This window comes from Schistocerca nitens, chromosome 5, assembly GCF_023898315.1.
Source record: "Schistocerca nitens isolate TAMUIC-IGC-003100 chromosome 5, iqSchNite1.1, whole genome shotgun sequence".
Classification (NCBI taxonomy): domain Eukaryota; kingdom Metazoa; phylum Arthropoda; class Insecta; order Orthoptera; family Acrididae; genus Schistocerca; species Schistocerca nitens.
In genome coordinates, this window is record NC_064618.1 from 241,874,689 (window position 1) to 241,899,617 (window position 24,929).

Genomic DNA, 24,929 nt, shown 5'->3' on the forward strand with positions numbered 1-24,929 from the left:
CTGAAATGTGCAGCGAATTGACGCAAGGTGCAGGGAATGGCAACTGAATCTCAATGTAGACAAATGTAATGTGCTGCGAATACATAGAAAGAAAGATCCCTTATCATTTAGCTACAATATAGCAGGTCAGCAACTGGAAGCAGTTAATTCCATAAATTATCTGGGAGTGCGCATTAAGAGTGATTTAAAATGGAATGATCATATAAAGTTGATCGTCGGTAAAGCAGATGCCAGACTGAGATTCATTGGAAGAATCCTAAGGAAATGCAATCCGAAAACAAAGGAAGTATGTTACAGTACGCTTGTTCGCCCACTGCTTGAATGCTGCTCAGCGGTGTGGGATCCGTACCAGATAGGGTTGATAGAAGAGATAGAGAAGATCCAACGGAGAGCAGCGCGCTTCTTTACAGGATCATTTAGTAATCGCGATAGCGTTACGGAGATGATAGATAAACTCCATTGGAAGACTGCAGGAGAGACGCTCAGTAGCTCGGTACGGGCTTTAGTTGAAGTTTCGAGAACATACCTTCACCGAGGAGTCAAGCAGTATATTGCTCCCTCCTGCGTATATCTCGCGAAGAGACCATGAGGATAAAATCAGAGAGATTAAAGCCCACACAGAGGCATACCGACAATCCATGTTTCCACGAACAATACGAGGCTGGAATAGAAGGGAGAACCGATAGAGGTACTCAAGGTACCCTCCGCCACACACCGTCAGGTGGCTTGCGGAGTATGGATGTAGATGTAGATGTAGGTGTAGAATGTGGCATTCTCGCCACAGGCTTGACACAGCGGCTCTCGGAATACTGAATTCCCTAACGATATCTGAAATAGAATGTTCCATGCGTCTAGCTCCAACTACCATACCGCGTTCAAAGACTAAATTCCCGTCGTGCGGCCATAAAGAAGTCTAAAACCTTTTCACATGAATCACCTGAGTACAAATGACAGCTTCGTCAGTGCACTGCCCTTCTACACATAGTAGAGTAGGCTACATTACGATAGGTTACTCTGTAACTGAGAAATATGATTTGAAGATGGGCGACATTACCCGAAACCTGTTATTTTGAAACAGTAACAGTGGTCGACAAACAGAAAATAGCATATATATATATATATATATATATATATATATATATATATATATATATATATATATATATATAAGGATCGTGGAAAATTCCCATGTAGCAAGCATGTGAAGTTTTGATAAATTTAAATTTATCTTAGTTACATATCTTCTCTCTCTTTCTCTAGCTTTCAGAGAACTCGATTATTAATTGAAGCGACGCAGCCACCCTGTCGCAAGTTTACCTTCGACATATGTTTCCTGTGCGGGCCCAGTGAAACTCGTCAGGGCACTGCGCTCTGTTTGTAGTCCGACAACACTGGCTGGTGTGCAGAGTCACGGTGTCTGCCGAATACTGCGCAGAATACTAATGCACGCTGTTCGATTATTTGTTTCCGATAGTTTCTGTTGCTCCGAAAAATTTATTCATTCGTGCGAACGAACATTTCTGTCAGCAAATTTGACAACTGTCTGGTCCCTCTTGCAAGAGAGACATAGTGGATACGTTTTCCACAAATTTTTCTCTGCAAACCTTGTGCTTAAATCTGCTCCTGCTTTTTTAAACATCATCATATTTCTGATAGCTTCCTTTAATGCTCTGGTAGCAGTCATTTCGTCCAATGTATCAGCTTTTATAATCTACAATAACCGAAAATTAAATGTATCTTACGTATTTACAGGTATCCTTTCCAAGCATTTACTATTGTCTCAGAGCGTCCAGCTTTCCATAAGGAAAGATTTTTTATCGTTGGTTAATTTGGTGACTGATTGCATGCACAGGGCTTCAACACTGAGACCCTAATCACTTCCGCTGTAATTGGCTCTGAGCACTATGGGACTCAACTGTTGTGGTCATAAGTCCCCTAGAACTTAGAACTACTTAAACCTAACTAACCTAAGGACATCACACACATCCATGCCCGAGGCAGGATTCGAACCTGCGACCGTAGCGGTCGTGCGGTTCCAGACTGTAGCGCCTTTAACCGCTCGGCCACTCCGGCCGGCCCGCTGTAATTCGAGATGAGTGTAGCAAAATACGTAATCATGTGTCTTAAAAGTCAAATGCGGATCAGGGATCTGGTTCACTTGCACTGACGCTTTCATACATTAGATCAAAATACATAAAACTCAGTCTACAGTCGAACTGTGACTGGCTGATCATTGGCAAAAATTACGATGAGCCACCTACCCCAAAAAAATACATCAAAATCATATACCTACTAACCTGAATAGAAGCGCAGGTGATAAACATAGTTTTAAAACACGGACCACATTCGTTTCATCGTCCACTAAAACAGAGGACAGATCAGCTGCCAAGTCCGTTGTATTAACTGACAAGCCGTTTTCTTTATATACCAGGAACAGGAGGAAGATCAATGCCAACGAGAGAGTCAACATTTGGGCGAAGATTGATGGAGTTTTATCTAATTATATTAAAGTACAAGGTGATGTGACTGTATACTATCATTCTTAATAAAGCGACCATCCTTATCTGTGTTGCCATAAAACAAATTCTGGTGCACAATTAGAAGCACACCACGGGCACAGCGCACTGATGGATCCTCTAGTCGGAGAAGAAATCCGTGTGCCAGCAGGAAGCTTAGTGATTTAACTTCACACCATACTGCGTCCGGAGGCAGCGACTGTTCCTCCCATTGACGCATTATCCTGCGTTTCAGCACCTGCATCTACATCTTCTTCTACACCTATACTCCGTAAACCACGTTACAGGGCCAGGGAAGGGTACTTCCGCCCCCCCCCCCCCCCCCCTTCGCCACTTTCAACCAACACTCTTGTTCCAGTCGCCAATGGTTAGAGTGGGAACGATTGATAGCAAACAACCGTGCGAACTGTAATCTCTCTCCCACACTATTTTGGTAAGTTGATTTATGCGACATTTTCTTCACGTTTCCTGAGACTGGGATCTATAAAATCATTCAATGACCATAGTTTTATGCTGTAGTAAATTATGTTTAATTATTTCTAATGTTTCATCAATCGGTATGTTCGTAAACACGATAGTAACATCCCGAGAGACGAAAATCGAGTCGTATGGGATATTCATATTCACTACATTGTTAACAAACTGGATGCTATTTTCTATGCTGAAAGTTTTGTCAGATTGTAGTTTTGTGAGATTGTAGAGCTGTTAGACTATTTGTATTTTAGCCTTGAATTCAGATAATTTACATTTCATGGAAAAATTTACCGCTTGGGAGACGGTCTAGCGATGGGTAATAGTTTATCCACAATCTTATCAGAAATTTTTCTTAATGATTTGGAAATTAGATTTTTTGATAAATTCTCGGGTATAAAGCAGAATACTGTATTATCACCGGTATGTTGATGACAGTGTACTTCTATTTAAAGGAACCAAGCAAGATTTAAATGAAGTAACAGACAATCTCAACCAAATGCTTGCAAAAATAAAATCACTGTTGAACATGAAACTGATAATAGTACCAATTTTCTCGATTCGTCAGTCAGGTTACAAGAAGCCTACAAATTCAGGTATAATTACTGGAAATCATTCAAATAATCCAGTCCAGCACACAAAAGCATATTTCTATTCACCTTTATACAGAATGTTGCAGTTACCACTCACAGACCAAGATAGATATTCAGAACTACAGAAAATCAAAAAGATAGCGTTAAGGAACCACTACCAACAATGTGATATAATGAAATTTTACCACTCTATACATAAAAACATTAAACGAGCTAAAAACAATAATATAGGCAAACCAGTAGATAAGAAAAGGTATATTACACTCACATACAAAGTTCCTATAACAGACCGTATTGCGAGATGTTTCCCAAGACAGAAAGTGAAAGTGGCATTTCGAACTAGCAGCTCCTTTAGATACGCCATAATACACAAGCATAGGTTCAAATGGCTCTGAATACTATGGGACTTAAAATTTGAGGTCATCAGTCCCCTAAAACTTAGAACTACTTAAACCGAACTAACTTAACGACATCACACACATCCATGCCCGAGGCAGGATTCGAACCTGCCACCGTAGCAGTCGCGCGGTTCCGGACTGAAGCGCCTAGAACCGCTCGGCCACCACGGCCGGCAATACACAAGCAAACTGCCCTTAATGACAAATACCTTAATTCAGGAGCATGTAAAATGATCGGCCAAAATTTTCAGAGCACATACAACGGCCTGACTGGAAGAGCGTTTAACATGTTACAAGTAACGTTGCAATTTATATTCAAATCGTATAGCATTGGGTGAACATTTGAGAACAACTAAACATACTTTAGGTGAGATACAAGACAGTATGAAAATTATGCACACCGCAGATAAAGCTCCTCCGTTAAATGTTTTGGAAGAATTGGAAATTTTCGTAGAAAAGAAGAAAAACCAGCAAAATATATTAAACGCACAAAGCGAATTTAATTTACATGGGTTCCTCCAGTTATTTGACGCAGTTCTGTAGATAGGCAACCAAAACATAATATCTGCCGTATCATTCTAACAGAAATATTTTTAAAAATGGTAGTTTTCAATGCATTTTTGTGTAGCCATTTTTAAATATATATTTTTATAACGTATTTTGAACGACATTTTAAATTTTACAGATATACTCGTATTGCTTGAGAGATAAGCAGATATGTACATGTATGAGATGATTGTTCGCACGCCCATAAAAGAGGCGATTAAAATGTAACTTTCGATTCCTGTAGTTCTAAATTATCTTCGGACAGATTATCCCATGGACGTTACAAGTACCATTGTACAATCAGTTTAATCTTTGGCGCTGCCAGAGACATCATAAATATACACTACTGGCCATTAAAATTGGTACACCACGAAGACGACGTGCTACAGACGCGAAATTTAACCGACAGGAAGAAGAAGCTGTGATGTGCAAATGATTAGCTTTTCAGAGCTTTCACACAAGGTTGGCGTCGGTGTCGACACCTACAACGTAAGGAAAGTTTGCAACCGATTTCTCATACACAAACAGCAACTGACCGGCGTTGCCTGGTGAAACGTTGCTGCGATGCCTCGTGTAGGGAGCAGAAACGCGTATCATCACTTTTCCGACATCGATAAAGGTCCGATTGTAGCCTATTGCGATTGCGGTTTATCGTATCGCGACATTGCTGCTCGCGTTGGTCGAGATCCAATGACTGTTAGCAAAATATGAAATCGGTGGGTTCCGAAAGGTTATACGACGTGTTGGATGCCAACGGCCTCGTATCACTAGCAGTCGAGATGACAGGCATCTTATCCGCATGGCTGTAACAGATCGTGCAGCCACGTCACGATCCCTGAGTCAATAGATGGGCACGTTTGCAAGACAACAACCATCTGCACGAACAGTTCGACGACGTTTGAAGCAGCATGGACTATCAGCTCGGAGACCATAGCTGCGTTTACCCTTGACGCAGCATTACAGACAGGAGCGCCTGCGATGGTGTACTCAACGACGAACCTGTGTGCACGAATGACAAAACGTCATTTTTTCGGATGAATCCAGGTTCTGTTCACAGCATCATGATGGTCGCATCCGTGTTTGGCGACATAGCGGTGAACGCACGTTAGAAGCGTGTATTCGTCATCGCCATACTAGCGTATCACCCGGCGTGATGGTATGGGGTGCCATTGGTTACACTTCTCGGTCACCTCTTGTTCGCATTGACACCACTTTCAACAGTGGACGTTACATTTCAGATGTGTTACGACCCGTGGCTCTACCCCTCATTCGATCCCTGCGAAACCCTACATTTCAGCAGGATAATGCACGACCGTATGTTGCAGGTCCTGTACGGACCTTTCTGGATACAGAAAATGTTCGACCACTGCCCTGGTCAGCACATTCTCCAGATCTCTCACCAATTGAAAACGTCTGGTCAATGGTGGCAGAGCAACTGGCTCGTCACAACACGCCAGTCACTACTCTTGATGAACTGTGGTATCGTGTTGAAGCCGCATGGGCAGGTGTACCTGTACACGCCAACCAAGCTCTGTTTGACTCAATGCCCAGGCGTATCAAGGCCGTTATTACGGCCAGAGGTGGTTGTTCTGGGTACTGATTTCTCAGGATCTATGCACCCAATTTGCGTGAAAATGTAATCACGTGTTTGTTCTAGTATAATATATTTGTCCAATGAATACCCGTTTATCATCTGCATTTCTTCTTGGTGTAGTAATTTTAATGGCCGGTAGTGTAAAACGTCTCTTCTATATGAGAATATACATAACTGATGTACGAGTGCAGGTCTAGACACGTGGGTGACAGACGATATTTGGGAGTTTGGGTCTGTCTGTGGCGAGTATTCGGATAGTCTAATGGTGTGGCGACCGCTTCGCGATAAGCGGGAAATCCGGGTTGGAGTCCCGCTCCGGCACAAATTTTCACGGTCGTCATTCCATTATAAAGCTGATCGTTACCCAAACTCGCAAATGCGAACACATTTCACGTATTTCCTAACGGCTGTAGTCGCCGCAGTGCCTACTCCCTCGGATGTGCACGTGTGTCCCAAGGAACATTGCCTCGTACTTATGAACCACACAGGCACTGCAGTATCGTGCCGGGTATGTACTATTTATTCACGTGTTCACCGAAGGTTCTCTGATGGGCTGAAGTTGGTGTCTACATCTGCACCTACATCATACTCCGTAAGCCACCTAGTGATGTGCGAGGAAGAGTACATTTTGCTCCACAAACTGAACCCTCCAACCCAATTCCATTAGCGAATAGTGCGTGAGAAGAATGTCGGTAAGCCTCTGTATTGGCTCTAATTTCTCGAATTTTCTCTTCTTGGTCATTAAGCGAGACTTATGTGGGGGGAAGTAATATGTTGTCCGACTCTTCCCGGAAAGTGTTCTCTCGAAATATCAATAGCAAACCTCTCCGTGACGCACAACGTCTCGTTTGTAGCGTTTGCCAATGGAGTTTGTTGAGCAAATGCATGACGCACTCGCGCCGGCTAAACGATCCCTCGACGGAACGCGCAGCTCTCCGTGGGATCAACTCTTCTATGAATCCTACCTGGTAGGGAATCTGGAGAGATGAAAAATACTCAAGAATCAGTCTAACAAGCTTCTCCTTTTCCCACTATTTGTTTTATGTGGTCATCCCACTCAATGACGCTCTGGATAGATAGTTTACAATAGATTCTGTTACCAACGGTTAGTCATCAATAGTGTAGCTGCACAGTAGTGGATTTCTTTTCTGTATAAGTCGCTCGGCTTCGGTTAACGTATGTTTCCTATCCAACCACTGCCAATACTGGAAATCTAAATACACTACTCGTGTGCATGGTAGTTGTTACGAAGTGATGTAGTTCCGTGCTATGCCGAAGCAGTTAGTCGAACCAGCACTTGTAACACCTCTCGGTGTTGAAAAAACAAAAATAGCTCCCAAATTAGCTCCCATGTCCTTAAAAAAATATTTTTTTTGGTCATCAGTCTACTGACTGGTTTGATGCGGCCCGCCACGAATTCCTTTCCTGTGCTAACCTCTTCATCTCAGAGTAGCAGTTGCAACCTACGTCCTCAATTATTTGCTTGACGTATTCCAATCTCTGTCTTCCTCTACAGTTTTTGCCCTCTACAGCTCCCTCTAGTACCATGGAAGTCATTCCCTCATGTCTTAGCAGATGTCCTATCATCCTGTCCCTTCTCCTTATCAGTGTTTTCCACATATTCCTTTCCTCTCCGATTCTGCGTAGAACCTCCTCATTCCTTACCTTATCAGTCCACCTAATTTTCAACATTCGTCTATAGCACCAAATCTCAAATGCTTCGATTCTCTTCTGTTCCGGTTTTCCCACAGTCCATGTTTCACTACCATACAATGCTGTACTCCAGACGTACATCCTCAGAAATTTCTTCCTCAAATTAAGGCCGGTATTTGATATTAGTAGACTTCTCTTGGCCAGAAATGCCTTTTTTGCCATAGCGAGTCTGCCTTTGATGTCCTCCTTACTCCGTCCGTCATTGGTTATTTTACTGCCTAGGTAGCAGAATTCCTTAACTTCATTGACTTCGTGACCATCAATCCTGATGTTAAGTTTCTCGCTGTTCTCATTTCTACTACTTCTCATTACCTTCGTCTTTCTCCGATATACTCTCAAACCATACTGTGTACTCATTAGACTGTTCATTCCGTTCAGCAGATCATTTAATTCTTCTTCACTTTCACTCAGGACAGCAATGTCATCAGCGAATCGTATCATTGATATCCTTTCACCTTGTATTTTAATTCCACTCCTGAACCTTTCTTTTATTTCCATCATTGCTTCCTCGATGTACAGATTGAAGAGTAGGGGCGAAAGGCTACAGCCTTGTCTTACACCCTTCCTAATACGAGCGTTCTGGATCGTCCACTCTTATTATTCCCTCTTGGTTGTTGTACATATTGTATATGACCCGTCTCTCCCTATAGCTTACCCCTACTTTTTTCAGAATCTCGAACAGCTTGCACCATTTTATATTGTCGAACGCTTTTTCCAGGTCGACAAATCCTATGAAAGTGTCTTGATTTTTCTTTAGCCTTGCTTCCATTATTAGCCGTAACGTCAGAATTGCATCTCTCGTCCCTTTACTTTTCCTAAAGCCAAACTGATCGTCACCTAGCGCATTTTCAACTTTCTTTTCCATTCTTCTGTATATTATTCTTGTAAGCAGCTTCGATGCATGAGCTGTTAAGCTGATTGTGCGACAATTCTCGCACTTGTCAGCTCTTGCCGTCTTCGGAATTGTGTGGATGATGCTTTTCCGAAAGTCAGATGGTATGTCGCCAGACTCATATATTCTACACACCAACGTGAATAGTCGTTTTGTTGCCACTTCCCCCAATGATTTCAGAAATTCTGATGGAATGTTATCTATCCCTTCTGCCTTATTTGACCGTAAGTCCTCCAAAGCTCTTTTAAATTCCGATTCTAATACTGGATCCCCTATCTCTTGTAAATCGAATCCTGTTTCTTCTTCTATCACATCAGACAAATCTTCACCCTCATAGAGGCTTTCAATGTATTCTTTCCACCTATCTGCTCTCTCCTCTGCATTTAACAGTGGAATTCCCGTTGCACTCTTAATGTTACAACCGTTGCTTTTAATGTCACCAAAGGTTGTTTTGACTTTTCCTGTATGCTGAGTCTGTCCTTCCGACAATCATATCTTTTTCGATGCCTTCAAATTTTTCCTGCAGCCATTTCGTCTTAGCTTCCCTGCACTTCCTATTTATTTCATTCCTCAGCGACTTGTATTTCTATATTCCTGATTTTCCCGGAACATGTTTGTACTTCCTCCTTTCATCAATCAACTGAAGTAGTTCTTCTGTTACCCATGGTTTCTTCGCAGCTACCTTCTTTGTACCTATGTTTCCCTTCCCAACTTCTGTGATGGCCCTTTTTAGAGATGTCCATTCCTCTTCAACTGTACTGCCTACTGCGCTATTCCTTATTGCTGTATCTATAGCGTTAGAGAACTTCAAACGTATCTCGTCATTCCTTAGTACTTCCGTATCCCACTTCTTTGCGTATTGATTCTTCCTGACTAATGTCTTGAACTTCAGCCTACTCTTCATCACTACTATATTGTGATCTGAGTCTATATCTGCTCCTGGGTACGCCTTACAGTCCAGTATCTGATTTCGGAATCTCTGTCTGACTACGATGTAATCTAATTGAAATCTTCCCGTATCTCCCGGCCTTTTCCAAGTATACCTCCTCCTCTTGTGATTCTTGAACAGGGTATTCGCTATTACTAGCTGAAACTTGTTGCAGAACTCAATTAGTCTTTCTCCTCTATCATTCCTTGTCCCAAGCCCATATTCGCCTGTAACCTTTTCTTTTACTCCTTCCCCTACAACTGCATTCCAGTCGCCCATGACTATTAGATTTTCGTCCCCCTTTACATACTGCATTACCCTTTCGATATCCCCATACACTTTCTCTATCTGTTCATCTTCAGCTTGCGACGTCGGCATGTATACCTGAACTATCGTTGTCGGTGTTGGTCTGCTGTCGATTCTGATTAGAACAACCCGGTCACTGAACTGTTCACAGTAACACACCCTCTGCCCTACCTTCCTATTCATAACGAATACTACACCTATTATACCATTTTCTGCTGCTGTTGATATTACCCGATATTCATCTGACCAGAAATCCTTGTCTTCCTTCCACTTCACTTCACTGACCCCTACTATATCTAGATTGAGCGTTTGCATTTCCCTTTTCAGATTTTCTAGTTTCCCTACCACGTTCAAGCTTCTGACATTCCACGCACCAACTCGTAGAACGTTATCCTTTCGTTGATTATTCAATCTTTTTCTCATGGTAACCTCCCCCTTGGCAGTCCCCTCCCGAGATCCGAATGGGGGACTATTCCGGAATCTTTTGCCAATGGAGAGATCATCCTGATGCATCTTCAATTACAGGCCACATGTCCTGTGGATACACGTTACGTGTCTTTAATGCAGTGGTTTCCATTGCCTTCTGCATCCTCATGTCGTTGATTATTGCTGATTCTTCCGCCTTTAGGGGCATTTTCCCACCCCTAGGACAAGAGAGTGCCCTGAACCTCTATCCGCTCCTCCGTCCTCTTTGACAAGGCCGTTGGCAGAATGCGGCTGACTTCATATGCTGGAAGTCTTCGGCCACCAATGCTGATTATTTATCAAAATTTAGGCAGTGGCGGGGATCGAACCCGGGACCGAAGACGTTTTGATTATCAATCAAAGACGCTATCCCTAGACCACGGGTTACCTTAAAATATCAATTTACAAAATGACCCAAGTCCCTCCACAAGGCGCTGCAGTCTGGAACCGCGAGACAGCTACGGTCGCAGGTTCGAATCCTGCCTCGGGCATGGACGTGTGTGATGTCCTTACGTTAGTTAGGTTTAACTAGTTGTTAGTTCTAGGGGACTAATGACCTCAGAAGTTGAGTCCCATAGTGCTCAGAGCCATTTGAACCAATCCTCCACAAGTAGTAATTACGAAAATGAAATAAAAAACAAATAGGGAGAAATATCTGGTATAGAAAGCAAAAGAAGAGAAAAGGAAAATTTAATTATAAATTTTAGAAACTTTATTAAAGTATAAATAGCCATACTTTGTAATTACGATACTCTAGTCTCTAGTCTGTTCTAGTTCGGAAGTTATTTAGGACGTACAGCTCTAGAGAACACCAATTGGGACTTTATTAAACGTCTAGAATAGATCGTGACGAGATTATTTTTGAGGATTGTCAATTCAAGACTTTAATTTGGACTTTTATCAGATTAGATAAACGGGAAGGTGAGTAGTAATCTCTTTGGCTTTAATTTCAATTCGTGTTAATATTCAAACGCTTTGCTGAATTGAGAATTTTAACCGTCTTTGAACTTTGAATTGTGATAGTGGGAAACTTTAACTTCACGCGACTAGTGATCATAGTTAATGACAGTTTGCGGATATTAAATAGAAATAACTTATTTACCGAAAGTGACAGGAGATTATTTATCATCTCTGATGCTAGCGGGTATCCTGCTTAGACATCTAATTAAAGAACTTCTTTGAATGAGGTCGTATGAGTGAACCTATTTATTAATAATTCTTGTCAATAAACTGACGTTGTTAATTTGAAACATAATACAAGTCTTGAACATTAATTTAACTTAGATTAATAAACGTTAAGGTTATGTGATCTATGCCGAGAACAAACTAACGATTCTTAACTAAAACAATTGAACGAAAGGTTAAAGTATCGTCGTCTGTAAACATTGGTAGTAAAGCTACTAAAGATTTTTTCTCTCCGAGTTGGGAAGACTATACGTGTAGTGACCCACGTTTAACAATGGGTTTTAAAAGTAATCAAACTGATACTTAGCCGGGACAATATTAAATAAAAGTAAACCCCTTCAATGACATCAATGTGTAAAAAGTAAAATCAAACTTTCACCTATTAGACAAAAAAGGGGAAACAGAAAAAGGGCTGCAGTACACCGCATCAGGAAAGCGCAACTTACTTTCCCTACTTCCATTCCCCACCACTCCACGCAGTTGTCTATGTATTGGACTGGTCGGAACTTATTCCTCCGTTCCCTGCACCTCGCTCCGCTGAGGATGCGGTTAGGACCTCTTGAACAAATAATAGCAGGATAGCGAACTGTAAAACTGCATTTTCCGTGCTGGCTTCCTTACAGAAGGAACAAGTGAGTATGTCATGGCACATTCGATCAACAGAAACACGAATATAATGGAAGTAGGGGAAAAAAACTCCACATTCGTATTTCGGCAGTATTTCAACATATATCTCTAACGTCTATCAGTTGTAGAATTTTGGAACACGCATTATGTTCCAGTATAATGACTTTACTGGAGACTAGAAATCTACTCTGCAGGAATCAGCATGGGTTTCGAAAAAGACGATCGTGAGAAACCCAGCTCGCGCTATTCGTCCACGAGACTCAGAGGGCCATGGACACGGGTTCACAGGTAGATGCCGTGTTTCTTGACTTCCGCAAGGCGTTCGATGCAGTTCCCCACAGTCGTTTTACAAACAAAGTAAGAGCATATGGACTATCAGACCAATTGTGTGGTTGGATTGAAGAGTTCCTAGATAACAGAACTCAGCATGTCATTTTCAATGGGGAAAAGTCTTCCGAAGTAAGAGTGATTTCAGGTGTGCAGCAGGGGAGTGTCGTAGGACCGTTGCTATTCACAGTGTATATAAATGACCTTGTGGATAACATCGAAATTTCACTGAGACTTTTTGTGGATGATGCTGTAGCACATCGAGAGGCTGTAACAATGGAAAATTGTACTGAAATGCAGGAGGATATGCAACGAATTGGCGCATGGTGCAGGGAATGGGAATTGAATATCAATGTAGACAAGTGTAATGTGCTGCGAATACATAAAAAGAAAGATCCTTTATCATTTAGCTACAATGTAGCAGATCAGCAACTGGAAGCAGTTAATTCCATAAATTATCTGGGAATACGCATTAGGAGTGATTTAAAATGGAATGATTATATAAAGCTGATCGTCGGTAAAGCAGATGCCAGACTGAGATTCATTGGAAGAATCCTAAGGAAATGCAATCCGAAAACGAAGGAAGTAGGTTACAGTACGCTTGTTCGCCCACTGCTTGAATACTGCTCAGCAGTGTGGGATCCGTAGCAGATAGGGTTGATAGAAGAGATAGAGAAGATCCAACGGAGAGCAGCGCGCTTCGTTAGAGGGTCATTTAATAATCGTGAAAGCATTATGGAGGTGATAGATAAACTCCAGTGGAAGACTCTGCAGGAGAGACGCTCAGTAGCTCGGTACGGGCTTTTGTTGAAGTTTCGAGAACATACCTTCACCGAGGAGTCAAGCAGTATATTGCTCCCTCCTACGTATATCTCGCGAAGAGACCATGAGGATAAAATCAAAGAGATTAGAGCCCACACAGAGGCATACCGACAATTCTTCTTTCCACGAACAATACGAGACTGGAATAGAAGGGAGAACCGATAGAGATACTCAAGGTACCCTCCGCCAAACAACGTCAGGTGGCTTGCGGAGTATGGATGTAGATGTAGATGTAGCTGACTTGATGCTGAGCTGCAGCCAGAGGTAATGACGTTGTGGGGCACTTACGTGAAGCCGACTAGATACCGTAGCAGGAACATGGCCCACAGCTGGACAGCGAATGCCGAGGCGAGCGCCAGCAGGCCGTCCACTATCAGGCTGATCCTGAGCAGGCGCTGACGGCCCAGCGTGTCTGAGAGACCGCCCCACATGAACGCACTAGTGATCATGCCTGCAACAGAAAACATAAACAGTCATTTTAACCACTGTCTCACCCACGTATTCAAATGACGCTGGATGTGAATAAAATTTTTTCGGGCTTCCAGTCACGTCAAGTAGTTACACGAGGGTAGTCAAAGTTTTAATTATCAACTTGGAAAACAAGTTACGTAATTACTTTTCTGTGTATTGGCGGGTATATGGCATGTCAAACAATGAAATCTACGGATTAAAGAACCGTAGCACGCTGTTCCAGGCGTCAGAACGAAATGACGTAGCCCGTTGTTGTCGTAGAGAAGACGGTGTTGTGGCTTAGCGATATGCGTTGCGGCTTAGGAAGCTCTGGGTGTGATGTACTGCCGATCGCGTTCCCACAGTGGGAAGCGTACCATCTGTCGTTCTGTGCTGGCTGGCTGTCGTAGGCCTGGTCTCACGCGAATGCTTTGCGGATCGACTAAATTACGAACCAGCCTGGTAATTAGCACAGACCGTGAGGTGAAATTTTATAGAACCTTCCAAAATAAACATAGGTAACTGTATCACGAGCCTCAGTGTCATATCTGAAGTAACTTCGGAAATATATACACTACTGGCCATTACAACTGCTACAACAAGAAGAAATCCCGATGATAAACGGGTATGCATTGGACGAATATATTATACTAGGACTGACATATGTTTACATTTTTACGCAATTTGAGTGCACAGATCCTGATAAAACAGTACCCAGAACAACCACCTCTGGCCGTAATAACGGTCTTGATACGCCTGGGCATTGTGTGAAACAGAGCTTGGATGGCGTGTACAGCTACAGCTGCTCATGCAGCTTCAACACGATACCACAGTTCATCAAGAGTGGTGACTGGAGTATTGTGACGAGCCAGTTGCTCGACCACCATTGACCAGCCGTTTTCAATTGGTGAGAGATCTGAAGAATGTGCTGGCCAGAGCAGCAGTCGAACATTTTCTGTATCCAGAAAGGCCTGTACTGGACCTGCAACGTGCGGTCGTGCATTATTCTGCGGAAATGTAGGGTTTCCCAGGGATCGAAAGAAGGGTAGAGCCACAGGTCTTAACACATCTGAAATGTAACGTCCACTGTTGAAAGTGGTGTCAATGCGAACAAGAGGTGACCGAGAAGTGTAACCAATGGCACCCCATACCATCACGCCGGGTGATACGCCAGTATGGCGATGACGAATACACGCTTCCAATGTGCGTTCACCGTGATGTCGCCAAACACGGATGCGACCATCATGATGCTCTAAACAGAACCTGGATTCATCCGACAAAAGGACGTTTTGTCATTCGTGCACCCATGTTCGTCGTTGAGTACACCATCGCAGGCGCTCTTGTCTGTGATGCAGCGTCAAGGGTAACCGTAGCCATGGTCGCCGAGCTGATAGTCCATGTTGCTGCAAACGTCGTCGAACTGTGCGTTGTCAGGCAAACGTCCCCATCTGTTGACTCACGGATCGAGACGTGGCTGCACGATCCATTACAGCCATGCGGATAAGATGCCTGTCATCTCGACTGCTAGTGATACGAGGCCGTTGGGATCCAGCACGGCGTTTCGTATTACCCTCCTGAACCCACCGATTCCATATTCTGCTAACAGTCATTGGATCTCGACCAACGCGAGCAGCAATGTCGCGATACGATAAACCGCAATCGCGATAGGCTACAATTCGATCTTTATCAAAGTTGGAAACGTGATGGTACGCATTTCTCCTCCTTACACGAGGCATCGCAACAACGTTTTACCAGGCAACGCCGGTCAATTGCTGTTTGTGTATGAGAATGTCAGCACGTTTTAGGTGTCGTCACCGGCGCCAACCTTGTGTGAATTCCCTGAGAAGCTAATCATTTGCATATAACAGCATCTTCTTCCTGTCGATTAAATTTCGCGTCTGAAGCACGTCATCTTCGTACTGCAGCAATTTTAATGACCAGTAGTGCAGATTTACTTAAACTACATTTTGTAATTTCCTTTTACATTCAACATAGTTGATAATATAACAATATTTTGTTTAACAGTCTAAATTACGTAATGTTATCAGCTCCCAATTATTTTTTCAATGTGATTAATATTATTTTGGTCTGTTATGCTGTCCCGGTAAAAGACGGTATGACCAAGTAGGAATCACTGGAATTCGGAAGGACTAAGTTGTATGATTGTAGGGAAATGATTGTGCAGCCTTGATGTGAGCCACAAACATGGGACAAAATGTGCATTTTAAAACAGTCAATTTTCAATATTGTACAAACATATAACTCACGTTAATCTGTGAGACCATTAAACGTAGTATTAACTGACTTTTTGTGAGCATTGTTGCAGGGAGAGAAATTTCGCATGTGAGTCGAGGCGTTATGTATGTAGTCCAAACAATAGACAGCCAGGGCAAAAGCACCACAGGCGCAAATATGCGAACTGAGCCAGTAATGATAGAATGATGTATACCCCAGACAGCAGTTTCAGTCGGTTAAGGGCTTTGTGTACTAAGGCCCATGTTATTGCTGGAGTAGACCTTATATAGCCTTGGTACCAGCTGTGACGTCAGCTCAGTCCAACAGCCGAGAAGGTAATATATTCCTCTCGCGTTCTCGTCAGATCACCGAAGTTAAGGGCTGTCGGGCTTGGCTAGCACGTGGATGGCTCACCGTCCGAGTGTGCCGAATGCTGTTGGCAAGTGGGATGCACTCAGCCTTTATGAGGCCAACTGAGGAGCTACTCTGTTAGGAAGTAGCGGCACCGGTCACGATAACTGACAACGGCAGGGAGAGTGGCGTGCTGACCACATGTCCCTCTGTATCCGCATCTGATGACGTCTAAGCCCTGAAGATGACACGGGTGCGCGTTGATACCGTTGGGCCTTCAAGGACTGTTTGGACGGTGTTTTGTTTCTGCCGCGGCCGCTTTAACCTCAAGAAGACTGGGTTCAACGCTACAATAAAAACAGTCGTTTCTAGTGATGGTGTTGTTAGATGCTTTGATCTCTACAAATTTTTAATTGCGTTAACCCCGAAACCGTTAACCTTTTATGTCAGTTCCCAACGCATTTTTTTTTTTTTTTTTTTTTTACGGCAGCAACACAGCAGTCGGTTACTAACTGAAAATGTCCGAAGACTATTCTGCTGAAGGCCTGAGGGCATAAAACCACTTGACGCAGGCAGAAGTCTGAGAAATGATGTCGCCATGAGACTATTCATTTATGAATCATTTGATTTTGCGTCTCATGATTTTTTTTTCCTTGTGTATTACAGATCAAGAGAAGTCTACGCTATGGGATGAAAAGTGTAGTGGACTGTTAAGGCAGCCAGTCCACAGTGAAGTAGCCGAAAGGGCACGCGTCAACTCACGCCGTCTGGCGTTAAGTCTGGAACAGGATACGTGATGAATGTGATAAAGAAAAGAACGTAGCTACTAGAACACTTAACTTTTATATTGTCCTTTGGTATACAGCATTCTGGATGATACAAGTGAGACTCTCTGGAGATACATGCAATGTTACAAATGGTTAATGGCGCCTTGCTAGGTCGTAGCCATTAACTTAGCTGAAGGCTATTCTAACTGTCTCTCGGCAAATGAGAGAAAGGCTTCGTCAGTGTAATCGCTAGCAACGTCGTCGTACAACTGGGCGAGTGCCAGTACGTCTCTCGAGACCTGCCGTGTGGTGGCGCTCGATCTGCGATCCTGACAGTGGCGACACGCGGGTCCGACATGTACTAATGGACCGCGGCCGATTTAAGCTACCACCTAGCAAGTGTGGTGTCTGGCGGTGACACCACAAAAAGTATCCGAACATCTGTTATTGAACGTTGATACGGGGTGTATCCATCCTTCTACTAATAATGGACGAAACAGTTGTCCGAAGAATCGACGAAGAAGTATAAGAATAACACTGAATAGAAGAAAGGACACGATGATAGTATATGAGTTAACACATGAAGTACTAACTTCAGTGGTGCTAGAGGGTGAAAACTGTGTGAAAGACAGAGACGTAGGATGCAGGTGTTATTCTGAAATGAAGATGTCGGTACCAGAAAGGAATTCGTGGTAGATTGAATCAAACCTGTCAGTAGGTGACTGAAAAAAAGAGGAATGTCTGTATGTACACTCAGTGAAATGAAACAACAAATTGATAACGACATTTGTGGCACTATACAGGAGATGTTGCTCAGAGCAGAAGGGAAATTATTACGACATACAGACTGAACGCGTACATAAAGAGGTCATAATTTTCAAACATGATGAACGCAACTGTTAGTGCTATGTAAGGTGCAATAATTTAAAACAAAAATGTGTATGAGTTTAAGAGATGCAAACGAAATATATTTTTCATAAGACGCATATTCTCTCCAATGAGCAACCTATTAAAATTCGAATCGTAAAGGTTCAGATTCCAACAATTGAACGTCTTTGATGTTTTTCTCCTTCTTTTCTCCTTTTCAGATTTTTCAGTTTATTTCTTATTATGCTCCGCTCACAGTTTCTAAGCAAGTAAATGACTAACAAACCTGTGCTGCCTCTCAATATACTTCTCTCTGTCTTTTATTTTTCGTCAGTCTAGTTTTCTCCTGTATTTGGTTCTTTCGTTCGATTGTTCACACGGACTAATAAACAATGGTTCTGCTGAACACTGATAAATTCTTACAACTAAAAGTGCTATTTACATTTTGCATTCATTCCCAAGCACTCTGCACATGATACGATATTGAATACATGAGTATACTTTGCATGAAATCTTTATTATCCACTTCCACCATCACAAATTCACATTACGAAAATTAATCGGAATAACTCAGCTATAAGGCTTCTGACAAAAAAAATCCTTAACAGGCCACGCCAAGCACACATTGCAACTCTCTCTACTGATAAACTTAAATATTGTCAACAATATCTACACACTAATATCACAGCAAAAGGAAAAGGAAAAAGAACACAAGTCGGAAGTCAAATGTGCTCCGTAGCACAGATCTTATAGAAATATTGGAGGCAAAGATTCATAGCAGGTGAGCCTCTCGCGATGTTTCATATCATGTTCGACATATGGAGGACGAGACAGAGCATAGTCTAATACTGTCATGAGGAAAAATATTTACTTTGCTTTACCCTAACAAATCATCTGATCAGGATTGTTTAAGACTACTGTCAAATATGTATCTTTGGTTTCTCCGCACAGATTCACCCTGAAGGCACCCAAAATATCACTGGCAGTTGGCTAACAGGATATCTGAAAGTTCGTCGTAAATTCATCTAAATCTTTGGAAGGTTAATTTTCATTTTTTGGGAATAAATGGAACAAAAGCCTCCCATTTGTAATAGGAACTTACATACGTAAATACTGTGGTGTCACCGCCAAACACCACACTTGCTAGGTGGTAGCTTTAAATCGGCCGAGGTCCATTAGTACATGTCGGACCCGCGTGTCGCCACTGTCAGTGATCGCAGACCGAGCGCCACCACACGGCAGGTCTCGAGAGACTTACTAGCACTCGCCCCAGTTGTACGGACGACGTAGCTAGCGATGCACACTGACGAAGCCTCGCTCATTTGCAGAGCCGATAGTTAGAATAGCCTTCAGCTAAGTCAATGGCTACGACCTAGCAAGGCGCCATTAGCATTACATAGCTTGTATCTAAAGAGTCTCACTTGTATCGTCAAGAGCGATGTACCACAAGGATGGATTAAAGTTAAGTATTCCAGGAGCTACGTACTTTTCTTTATAGCATTCATTACGTATCCTGTTTCAGACCTATCTTCTAGCCTGCGTGAGTAAACGCGTGCCTTTCGGCTACTTCCAAGTGGCGTGGTTGTCTTACTACGCCACAACAAATACTACTGCATGTATGGCATTTCTGAGACGTGTAACATTGCTAGGTAGACCAGAGTCATACTCACCGGCGTAGGTGATGGCATTGAGGCCACCCTTGTCTAGGTTGGTAAGGCCCAGGTCGCACTGCGCCACTGGCAGAATGTAAGCCATCGTTGTTGTGTCGAAGACGCTGACCATGGCTGCCGGGAAGGCCACCAGCAGCAGCATGTAGTTAAACTTCCCGAAGCCTGGAACACACCCCCATATGAGAAGCACGCGAATGAACTCCATCAACAGCAACTAAAATTCATTTTTCCATGGACCTGCAATATACGCTATTCTTGATCGCAGACAGCAATAACCTGTTCTGTACTTTCTTTTTTGACGTATATTCCTCGTTGGCTACGGATCTGTCGCAGCCAAATTATTGTTACTCCTGTAAGACACCCAGGACACACTTCGTATGCATGCAACTGTTAGTGGTATCGTGCAGCGTATTTTAAAATGAGATAAATACAACTCTTATTTTTTGATGGGTCACGTGTGGATCAGTAACTATTTAGGGAGAGCAGGTTTTTCACATAATTTAAAATGAACCACTGACTTTTATTTTTGTGTTCAGCAGTACAATAAATATCACGTTTCCGTTAGGCAAGTGGTACCGAACAACTGCATGTTCCATTAACCATCAGAGCGTTAACTTCTTGTAGTTTAACTAAACAAACACTGTTTTTAGCCTTGTTTCACAATTTATTATTAATGTTATTGCACTACCTAAGTTTCGATTATAAGCCCCTTTTCAAGTACATTAGTGATTCCCAAAGATGATGATGTACAGACAAGGCAAAGACAATCATCTCAACTTATTGTGGTATCAATTCATAGCTTAATGTACAATTATGTCAATCATCATTTTAACATATTACGTACATTATTACACATTCACCAATTATACTACAGTGACCGGTCTAAAGTTATGCATCAGCCAGTTTTTTTTTTTTTTTTTTTTTTTTAACTACGATGGACTGGGACCCAAATTTTTGCTTCTGTCCTTGGGTTGCGATCTCATATAAAAAGAGATGAATAATTGTATTGGGTTTGCTAGTTTAGTAATATGTGTGGAGATATACACATATGTTTAATTTCTAAAATTTGTAATTGGTCGATTTTGGCCCCTTTTTCCTCTGCGTGTAGGGTTGTACATCTATTGTTTACTTGTGCTTATTCTTCAAGCAATTTTCCGCAAAGGCTGAATCAGGCTTCTTCAATCTCCAGCTACTGTGGTGTTCTGGTACAGATTGACCTCCCCATCTGTCCATTGTAGCAAGTTTAAGACTCACGGCATGTGATTTTATAAACTCCACTATTTGTGATAGCTGGTTGTTTGTCTTTTGCGTTGAACAATATTCTACCTATTGTCTGAGCGACATAGAAAAACACAGAGAAACCCTCTGCCTTCAAGATGATACTAATGCTATTTGATGTTTTTCCTATAAAAGGTAATCTGCACCTTTTCTTTTATTGTTTGTCCTTGTTTTCATTGGCGACAGTAGGGACCTGGCTTGCTTCTTCATCTTTTTAACTAAAATTTTATCAACGTTGCTGGGATAAAATTCGTTATTTATGGATACTGTTTTTATTGTGTTAAGTTCCTGGTCAAAGTCTTCTTGGGACATAGAAAGGAGACGGTGGATCATGTGCATGTTTTTAGGTTGTAGAATGTTGGGAGGAAGCCGGGATGAAAGTTCAGTCAAGGAATCTTTTCGGTAAATTTTAAATTTATGGTTAGTGTCTTTTATATTTAAGCTATTGTCCAGGAAATTTATGTTGGGCCCCCCAACTCCATGCTGACCTATATGTTAGTGTGCCACTGGTTCACATTATCCACAAATTTATGGAGTTGTCTACTGGAACGTTTCCACATACAAACAACATCATTTACATATCTGTACGAATACACAACATGTTTCTCCAGTGGTTCTCTCTTCAAAAAATCAGTCTCCCACTTGTCCATAAACATTTCTGTTAGCAAGGTGGATAAAGGTAAGCCCATTGCCAGACCATCTGCTTGCTGATGATAGCTACCTTGAAGGCAGAAATAATTTTGATTTAAGCAACATTCCACTGTACTAACAATGCTCATCTGCTCTTCTGGATTTATGTTGTGTGAATACTATGATTGTGACATAATATCTATAGAGTTTTTCACTGGAATACAGGTGAACAAGCTATGCACATCAAAAGAGACTAATTTTGCATTTATAAGGAACCTTAGTCTCTTTTGAATCCCAAGCACTAAAGGCGACAGAAATTTTTGTTAATCCCTGCTTAACCATTGAAGTTGTTCCGATTCCGTTGTCCATCTGGATCCGACGCATGAATATTCTAAGGACTACGTTTTAATTTGTTTAATGATCATATTTTATTGTTAAGCCTATAGGACACATTCCTGCATCTTCCTATCATTTAGTTCTTTATTTGGGCGGGAGTCACAGATCCATGCTTGGGTCAGATTGCGATGTCGTCACCTGTGTTTTACGGGCATTATCATTCCGCACTGAAACTATACAAACAGTTCCCCAGTGCCAGCTGAAGTTAATGAAGTCTTTATTTTGACAGTCAAATTTGCCCAATATGTTGAACATCGTTTGTTAAAGTGTCAACTTTCAAACTATTCATTCTTACGCAAATTCTGAGTTAGTTGTCACGAGGGATATAGATTTCTTAATGTATTGCAATTCTTGGCTAGTCGAGTGAAGGCATAGCTGCTAAGGTATACTCTGGAGGCGGTAGGTATGAGCCAGTCACAGGACTGCGTAGGCTTTGCAGCTTGTTTACGAGCACCATTGAACGGTGGACAAAGAATCCTGAATTCACCATTCTCGATTGTGCATTATGCGAGTGTTCTTTCTGCTGCCTGTAATTTCTGTTCTGGACGACTCGTGACGCAGCTTGTTCATGGACGTTGGTATTTGAATTCTAATGGCCGTTCTCAGGCTAAGAACTACGAAAAGTATGTTGAGACTACGAAATGCATTTTGTGGCTCAGAGAAATATTCTGTCTGCAACGTTTTAGGTCTTTAAACTACTTTCATTTATAGCTCAGTGAGGCAGATCGTGGACCATTCTCATGATACAGTATTAGTTTTTCACTTGTTCGTCTGTACCGTAGGCTTACCTGCTACATCACTGTGTCGCTAGTTCACAGGTGTTTAGAATGTCTTAACGTATTTAGAATTTTTCGTTGTTCAATTTTTAATGTATCGTGGACTTGAGCAACACGAATTCCATCACAGGACATGGATAAACTATCGTTTATTACTACTTTTGAAATGAGTCTTCATAATCATAAATTTAACTGAACCATCTATGATCTATTTTCATTCCTGTGTCACTTATGAAATCAATGCTAAAATGCTCTTTCTTTTATAAGCATTTTGGAATCTGCATTTAATTCGAGCGCGTACTTTACTCCGAATTCTGTCTTTTACAGGAACATTAGTCAGCGAGAATCGTAAATGCAGTTAGCAAAATGTTTTCCAAAACATTAATAGCAGAAACCCTTTCCAGTTACGGTCCTGCTGTACAGTTCAGAAGTTGCTGGGCTACGAGACCGCCTTCTGCTTATAAGATTATGTTCGACGTGACTGTTATATTTTTCAGGATAGTTGTTAAGCTGTCATACTGAGGTACACGTGTTCATGGCACTAGGTCTACCTACAAGTACTATCAACTACATGTTCATCGAATCAGTTTGTGGTGTTTCTAGAAGTAACTGTCATCTTAACAATAATCAGTTATTTATTTATGCCTCCATTTCTTTCCGTTGCGCAATGTAAGCATCCCCTGTTCTTGAAAATGTTTATGAAACCATGGTCATATTGTATTATAAATTATAACTTCTAGCAAAATTTTGTTTAAACACTGTTGCGCAGTGGTCATCAAACTTTTTTTCTCAAGAGCCTGTACTAGCATCGTGGAGCGGCCACTCTTAGCGACCCGAAAGTTGTGGCATTCTAACAGCTTCCCACTTAATATTCAACAAGCAAAACTGGTACTTGGCACCAGTGTTATAATGAATACCATTATAGAGAAAGCAACAGAAGAGGTAGTAATGATATTTTAGAGGGAATTATTAAATGTTTTATGAAAATGGGCTCTTCCTTAATTTTGAAAATACATACTACATTTAGTTCTTCACAACAGAGTCATATCAACAACTGATGCAGGAGCAGGTGTAGTAAGCGGTGTAGAGTGCTCCAAATTTTTGGGTGTACATATTGATGCAAACTTGAACTGGAAGAAGCGTATTACTGAGCTTCTCAAACAATTAAGTTGAGCCTGTTTAGGGAACTAGGGATACTAACTACTGCTTCCCAATATATTTATTCTTTAATGAAATTTGTCATTAAAATATATCACTTTTTCAAACCAACAGCTCAATTCATGGAATCAATACTAGAAATAAGAATAATCTTCACAAGGATTTAAAGTCACTTAGTCTTGTACAAAAAAGTGTACATTATTCAGGAACACACATTTTCAATAACTTTCCAGCAGCCATAAAAAGCTTAACAACCAATGAAATTCAGTATAAGAGAAGCCTAAAGGATTTATTGGAGGCTTCTACTCCATTGATGAATTTCTCAATAGAACCAACTGATTTGTATAATATAACTTCTGCACAATTTCAGTGCAGTAATGTGTTCATTGTAAATAAGAGTGTATGTTTGTGTGTGTGTGTAAGTGCAATCTAACTCCTGAACAATTTCAGTGCAGTAATGTGTTCATTGTAAATAAGTGTTATAGTAGTTGTATTACACGTTTATTACCTTATAAATAAATAAAAAAAATTTAATTTTAAATTCACTGCATTAGTATTTGTAAAATCATTCTTTCATATAGTGTTCATTAAAAATGACGATCATACCACTTGGGACCTGTGGAATGGTACATTAGCTTATTTGTTTGAGTTGTAAATATATGTCATTTATTGTGCCTTTCTGACATGTTCCACATCCTGGAGGACCTCCTCACTACGGATCAATTGGAATGAAGTAAATCTAAGTTAAAAATCTGATCTACATTTGCTCTTCATATAATTACTAATCTTGGAAACAAACGTATCAACCTCCTGACATTTTGTGCACTTTTCCAATCAATAATGCCGTAATTTGTGAGATAACTCATCACTTGGAAAGTGGTGATTGCACAAAAGCGAGCAGTAAGAATAACTTGTTGTAAGTAGGCTCTGTATAAAAACCGCTGGCTGCGCTGTGTGCAGTCTGTGGC

At 41.6% G+C, this 24,929-nt stretch overlaps 1 protein-coding gene across 1 annotated transcript in view; it reads right to left on the reverse strand.

Annotated features, from left to right (window-relative positions):
- LOC126259746 (synaptic vesicle glycoprotein 2C-like) overlaps window positions 1–24,929 on the reverse strand; it is a 158,864-nt gene that overhangs the window by 87,459 nt on the left and 46,476 nt on the right. Inside the window, exons 3-4 of the mRNA XM_049956736.1 lie at window positions 19,724–19,885; window positions 13,672–13,834 (exon numbers count right to left, since the gene is read on the reverse strand). Of these exons, the coding sequence (XP_049812693.1) occupies window positions 13,672–13,834; window positions 19,724–19,885 (325 nt within the window). The remainder of the gene's footprint in view (window positions 1–13,671; window positions 13,835–19,723; window positions 19,886–24,929) is intronic.